This window comes from Bufo bufo, chromosome 11 (assembly GCF_905171765.1).
Source record: "Bufo bufo chromosome 11, aBufBuf1.1, whole genome shotgun sequence".
Classification (NCBI taxonomy): Eukaryota; Metazoa; Chordata; class Amphibia; order Anura; family Bufonidae; genus Bufo; species Bufo bufo.
In genome coordinates this window covers 80138340-80144894 of record NC_053399.1, presented here as the reverse complement: position 1 = coordinate 80144894, position 6555 = coordinate 80138340, and the positions used below count along the sequence as shown (strand labels likewise).

At 45.1% G+C, this 6555-nt stretch overlaps 1 protein-coding gene across 4 annotated transcripts in view; it reads left to right on the top strand.

Moving 5' to 3' along the window:
- The first annotated feature begins 323 nt into the window (after positions 1-323).
- BUB1B (BUB1 mitotic checkpoint serine/threonine kinase B) overlaps positions 324-6555 on the top strand; it is a 32074-nt gene continuing 25842 nt past the window's right edge. The window contains exons 1-8 of one of the 4 annotated variants that reach the window (XM_040411585.1): positions 324-581; positions 2053-2198; positions 2493-2552; positions 3843-3987; positions 4185-4381; positions 5819-5988; positions 6099-6298; positions 6403-6500. In XM_040411585.1, coding sequence (XP_040267519.1) covers positions 2062-2198; positions 2493-2552; positions 3843-3987; positions 4185-4381; positions 5819-5988; positions 6099-6298; positions 6403-6500 — 1007 coding nt within the window. In that variant the 5' untranslated portion in view covers positions 324-581; positions 2053-2061. Of the gene's footprint in view, positions 582-2049; positions 2199-2492; positions 2553-3842; positions 3988-4184; positions 4382-5818; positions 5989-6098; positions 6299-6402; positions 6501-6555 lie in introns of all 4 variants that reach the window. The other 3 variants (XM_040411586.1, XM_040411587.1, XM_040411584.1) reach the window with 3 other exon arrangements.

The window sequence follows — 6555 nt, the reverse complement described above, 5'->3', positions numbered from 1 at the left end:
CTATGTGAAGGGAAAAAAATAAACGGCTTCGGGAGTTAAAAATTTTAAAGGCAAAAACAGAAAATCCCTGGGGTCTTGAAGGGGTTAAAATAAAATAAAATTTAAAAAAAACATCAAATTCCTCCACCAGCTCGGCTGACACTTCTGTTTGAGCTTATTCCTACAGGAAGACTGACAGGATAAAGCCTAACGAGGAAAAAAAAATATATATCAAAGTAAGCCACACCCCTGACTAAGAACGGAAAACTACATCTCCCAGACTCCTTTTCTGCTTCCGTTAGGATCACGTGGTGTGCTTCAGCGAATCAACCCAAAGCAGGCGTGAAGAAGAAGAAGACGACGACGACGACGACGACGTCGGCGCGTCACGTGACAGCTCCTCGGAGGGAGCCAATCAGAGGGCAGCTGTCCGAGTTTGAATGTGCCGTGTGCGGCGGAGACTCCCTGAGCTGCGGGAATAAACGGAGCGGCCAGCGAGTGGCTTATTATACAAGGGGCCGGTGCCGCGTTTCAGGCCGGGGTCCTTCCTGAGGCTTCCCTCCTGCAGGGGGCGCTGGAACTTGTAGTTCTACAGAGCTGCGGTATGTATATAAACCTGTTTCCCACTCTGCCTCTGGGATAGGCATGGGCCACAGTCCTGAACGCCTACAGATCCTTACTTCTACAATATAGAGACCAGATATTTAAAATATTATTTTATAACAAAAAAAAAAGTGTATATTTGTACAATAATAGAATTTAACCCCACAATGACCTGCATCACATATAATAATGTCCTATGCCGTGATAACATGATTAGATTCTATGCTGGGATTTAACGATAAATCTAGAAAAATAGTAAGTGTGCGTATGTTGCATCCGTTTTTTTTTTGGCGGGCCCGTTATAACAATGCCTATTCTTTTCCCCCAAAAAAACCCCCACATTTTTGGCGGATCCATTGAAATGAATGGGTCTGCATCCGATCTGCAAAAAAAATGCGAATCGGATGCGGAGCAAAAATACGGTTGTGTCAATAGGGCCTAAGGGTCCATTCACACGACCGCAATTCTGGATCCGCATGATTTCAAGACAACCATGTGCAGTCCGCATCCGATGTTCCGTTCTGCGGCCCTGCAAAAATATAGAGCGTGTCTTAGTCTTGTCCGCAGACAAGAATAGGCATTTTCTATATAGCGCCGGCCATGTGCGGTCCGTAAAACGCTTAGGCTGGGTTCACACCTGAGCGTATTCGATAAGCGCTGTTTTTGAGGCGTATTTTGGGGTGTTTTTGTATTTTGGAAACGCGCGTAGTACGCGCGTCTGTGTGATTAATCCAATGAAAAACGGCCACAATACGCCCCAAAGAAGCTCCTGTACTTCTTGGGGCGTAGGGCGTTTTACAGCGCGTTCGTACGCGCTGTAAAACGCTCAGGTGTGAACCCAGCCTTACAGTCGAGTGTATGAGGCCTGAGGCTGAAAAGTAATTTTTTTTACAGTAGAAATCAATTTATGAAGTTATTACGTGAAGACTCGCGAGGCTTTGTGAAGCAATAACTTCGGCTCATCGGAGCCAATACATTCTAATACGGCGCGCTCGCTCCGTACAGTATTCTAACAAAGTTTTATGCAAATCGACTTCGGATGTTTCATCCGAAGTCGATTCGCTCATCCCTATATATAACCTATTGATAATTAAAATGAAAGAATACCGACCGGGCCGGGACTTACTAAATAATGGTAATGTGGATCCAACGGGGTTTGCTCCTCGCTTCATCAGGGGGTATGAATCATTACAGCCAGTAGACTGAATACATATCGGCAAATGGTGCTTGGACGCCGCAGTGCAGAGGGCTGAACGCGTGACTTTTAACACCCTGTTCGTCGCGGTCAGTAGCGACTGCGGCAGTTAGAGGGATTGGACTGAATTATCGAGTCTTGTGCCTCATAGTAGAGACAAAAGGGGGGTTTGATTGGTGATGACGGGGCCCATTTATAGCTGCCGGGATAGCGGTGTTGTTCTCCTCCTTTCACCACAGTGCATGATCTTTCCCCCTTTGTCTGTTGTGCAGCAGCCGGTCAGGATGGCACAGGCAGGGGACGAGTGGGAGCTCAGTAAGGAAAACGTTCAACCTCTTCGCCAAGGCCGGGCCATGTCCACTCTGCAGGAGGTCCTCTCCCAGCAAGACAGCGCCAACCATCACACCATCCAGCAGAAGCAGTGAGTGATTCAGCAGCCTCCGTATATCCTGGTCATGGACCTGACCCATTACTGTATAGAGTGGGATTCCAACTTCCATGCAGATGGTTTTCCGCAGCGTGTGGATGAGATTTTGGGAAAACCTCACTCGCTTTGCTGCTGCTGTAAATGCTATATATATCAGTGGTGAATAGACTTCCATGTTCTGTATCTATATCGATACCAGAATCGTGATTATTTTAGACAATTGAAGCTCCGATATTTAACCAGTATCGGATTCCTCCTTCCTTCATTTATCGTTCTGTCTTTTTTAAGGGCCTTTGAATTGGAGCTTCGATTCTACACTGGAGATGATCCTCTGGATGTATGGGACCGGTATGTACCCTTCACCTCCCCACCAGTCATGTCCTTACAGGTTTATTCCTGGATTTTATTGCTGACGGCCTATCTTCAGGGATAGACCATCAATATCTGGTCAGTGGGGGTCCGACACCCATAACTGCGCCGGTCAACAGTTCTTGATTAGCTCCTGTGTCATAACTCCGCCATTTGTATAGTGACGGAGCTCGTAAGTGCCGAGCTCCTTCCATTCCATTCCAATTGTCTTCCCTGACCCATCATAAGATGAAACCAGACTCCACATACAATGTCTCAGACTCAGATCCAACCAATCAAGGTCACTTCTCTGGTATAATCGCTGGATTAGTTACTAGTTAGCAGCTCTTCCTGACTGTTCTATGTAAGGACTTGTTTGATCTGTCTTAGTTATCTGCTTATTTTTCTTTAAATCTTCAGTTTATCTTATCTTGGATGACATTTTAGGGCTTTGGAACCGATTACTCAACATACAATGGTTGTCCTGGAACCAATTAATATTGTAACTTGAGTGACCACTTTGTAATCAGGACAAGGAGCAGATTGGGGATCAGGGAGAAAGGAAGGGTGGATTTGGTGACTACAACAACGGTAGGGCGATCCTGAAGGACAATGATGGCTATAGGACAGAGGGTCAATTTTTGCTGCAAAGAATTTAGGGGTTCATTTATTGAGACCGGTCTTGATAAACCTCTATTCCTGGCGGTGGATCCGCTGGAGTTATGAAGAGGCACGGCCTATTCGTACCTTCGGCAGATCCACCACCGCTTCTGACAGCTTTGGTGTCTATGGTAAATAATTATGGGCCTGCTTGGCCCATCCCCTTCCCTGCCCATGCCACTCGCACTTTTTTAGACCTGGCGTGAGCAGGGAAAAGTCGCAGATTGCCTCACAACTAACCGTTGCGCCGGAAATACGCCTAATATAGGAGTATTTCAGCTTCATAAATGACCCCCTTAATGTCTTGCCAGCAAGGCTTTTCTGGATCTCACCTCTGTTCAGCCAGAGGCGCTATGTATTTTCATTTTTTTTTTTCGTTCCCACTTGGTGCAGCTGCAGATCTCTGCTCCTGGAGACAGGCTGTAGACAGAATCAGTCTCCTTCCCCCTCTGGCAGCTGAAAGTATAATCGGTTCCTACCTGGGTGCTGTCTCTTTTGCAGCACTTTTATAATTACAAGCCCTTATAAATATGATATTTGGTGGCACAACCTCTTTAACAGGCGTGTCACAATTGGTGGTTCTTTACTGGCTTTCTGAATGTCAAAAAGTGAACTTTTCCTATCGTGTAGGTATATAAAGTGGGCAGAGCAAGCGTTTCCGCAGGGCGGTAAAGAGAGCAACCTGTCTCCACTGCTTGAGAGGGCGGTCAAGATATTCCACCAGGAGCAGCAGTATTATGGGGATCTGCGCTATCTCAACATTTGCCTCAAATTTGTAAGTTCACTAATTTTACTTTCCGAAGCGTCAGCATTTGGAGGACTTGTCTTGTGGTCAGAACTGTTATGCTGATGTTTGATGCATTTTACCTTTATACGTTTAGAAGTGACGTGATGGGGGTAGTAGTTACTCTATATAAATGTGAAGATATGGCATACGTTTTTTGCCCCTTACATGCTTTCTTGGTGTCCTAGGCACATTTCTGCACAGAGCCGGTAGACCTGTACAGCTATCTGCACAGCCAAGGGATTGGCATTCTACATGCGCCACTCTACATCACGTGGGCGGAAGAGTATGAAGCCAGGGGCAATTACAAGAAAGCAGACTCCATATTCCAAGATGGCATCCAGTGCAGAGCTGAGCCTCTAGAGAAGCTCGAGATTCATCACAAGTAAGAAATTCCAGACCTGAGCGGATTGATCTACCCGTAGGTCATGTTCACACGCAGTAGGAAACCATGCACAGTGCTGCGATATCACCCCCCCCCCCCGCCCATTCTCATATATAGAACTTAATTTGATTCGTCGAATGGTACCTCAGTACCAAACCTGACTTTGGTTTCCAAAATTAGATTTTTTTTTTAAAGACACAGAAATGAATACTGAATTCATTCACCGAAGTCCTGCGCGACTTCCTTTGCCTCCACGAAGGCAATGCATTTTAACCCTTCGGATACCAGAGTTTTTTTTTTTTTTTCGTTTTTGCGGTTTCATTTTTCTTCCCTATCTTCCTTGAGCCATAACTTTTTTTTTATATATTTCCGTTCACATAGCTGTACGAGGGCTTATTTTTTGTGGGTCAAGTTGTACTTTCTAATGCCATCATTAATTATGGCACAAAATGTAGTGGGAAGCAGTAAAAAAAAAATTCCAAATTGGGTGGAATTGTGGGGAAAAAAACACAATTCCTCCACTGTTTTACAGGTTTTGTTTTTTTACATCGCCATATTATGACCCCCGTATTTTTTTTATTTTTTTTTATAGTTCTAGCTACTAAGCTGTGTGGGGGCTCATTTTTTGCGGAATTATCTGTAGTTTTTTATTGATACTATTTTGGAGTGTGTGCGACTTTTTGATTTAGATTTTTTTGGGGTACGAGAAGCAAGGAAAAAATTGGCCATTTCAACCCTTTTTTTAAATATTTTAATAGTACGGGCGTTTTTAGTCGCGGTGATACCCATAATGTTTATATTTTTTGTTATTTAGGTATTGTAGTGATGTGTACAGTATAAGTGCTGGGAGGTGTGCATATCCCACCCAGATACCTCAGCTGGGTGAGATAACTGAAACCCAGAAAGCTGCAGTTGTTTCAGCAAAGTGTAGTTTGCTGAGACCGTTTTGTCTAGATGTTCTGGGCTGGATTTAATGTGGACTGGGGGATAGGTTTGGTAGTGGGATCTGCCAGTCCACACCGTTCCACTACATGTATTGTCTTTTGCCGGAGGTGATCGCAGGTGAGGCCTGCTGCTGTAATCAAGGAGGGATAAAACAACCCTCTGTGTAAGACTTGGAGGGAGAATAGCTGAGGAAGCCTGAGAGGCTCTGTAAAGCCTGAAGTTTGGGGGGGCCCAGCGACGCCTACGGAAAGAGGGTCGCACGGTCATTTGGGAGGACTTCTGGACCATTTTAGATCACTTTAATACCCCAAGTTCCACTCATACGAGCCGTGGCTAACTGACTATCTCCTGGATGGCTGATGTGAAACGGGAATAATACATAGGGGGAAGGAAATGCATGTTCTCTTGATGATCCACTTACCCCAAGTTCAGAAGGTCAGTCCATCTGCATCCTTGTCCTGCAGCATCCATTAATCTACTATATATTTGCAGACAATTCCAAGCACGAGTCTCACGGCAAGTATTGCAGAGAATCAGCGAAGGGGCTGACGAAGAGGATTCTGAAGTTGCCGAACCACAGCGCAGTTCACTGGTCGATTTAAAAACCAAAGGAAAGAATAAAGTGAGGGCTCCGATAAACAGAGTGGGAGATGCAGTTAAATGTAAGTTCTAGAGTTTTTTTTTATATTTTAACGTAGTACTCCGATCACTCCCCATATTATTGTGAACATTAGTAGAAATGTATGTTTTTTGTTTTTTTTTCTTTTTCTAGCTCGCAACCAAGGTTTAAGTGCTCCGAGTGCTCCTCCACAGCAGATTCCAAGCCGCTCTCGTTTTGCTGTATTCAATGAGAATTCAGGAGCTGCTGTGTTGCCGGACATGCCCTCAGTAACTGCTCAACCCTGGCCAGCGTTACCAACAGCACGAGCAAAAGAAAATGAACAAAAAGCCAGACCCTGGAACTCTGGGAAGGTAGGTTGGTTGGCTGTGGATAACCTCTCCATACGCGGTAAATGTCCCTGCAGTGGTTTTCATTTTTAATTCTCCTTTTTTTTGTGAATTTCTTTTCTTTTCAGCCATCCCGAAGCAGTCATCAGACCCCCAGCAGCGAGCCCTCTCCGAGCTTCCCCAGCTTCACTCCGTACGTGGATGAAATGGCCGAGCAACAGACAGTGTAAGAATCCTTCAACCAACGTTACGACTTGGAGACTTTTTTGCCTTTCGTTGAA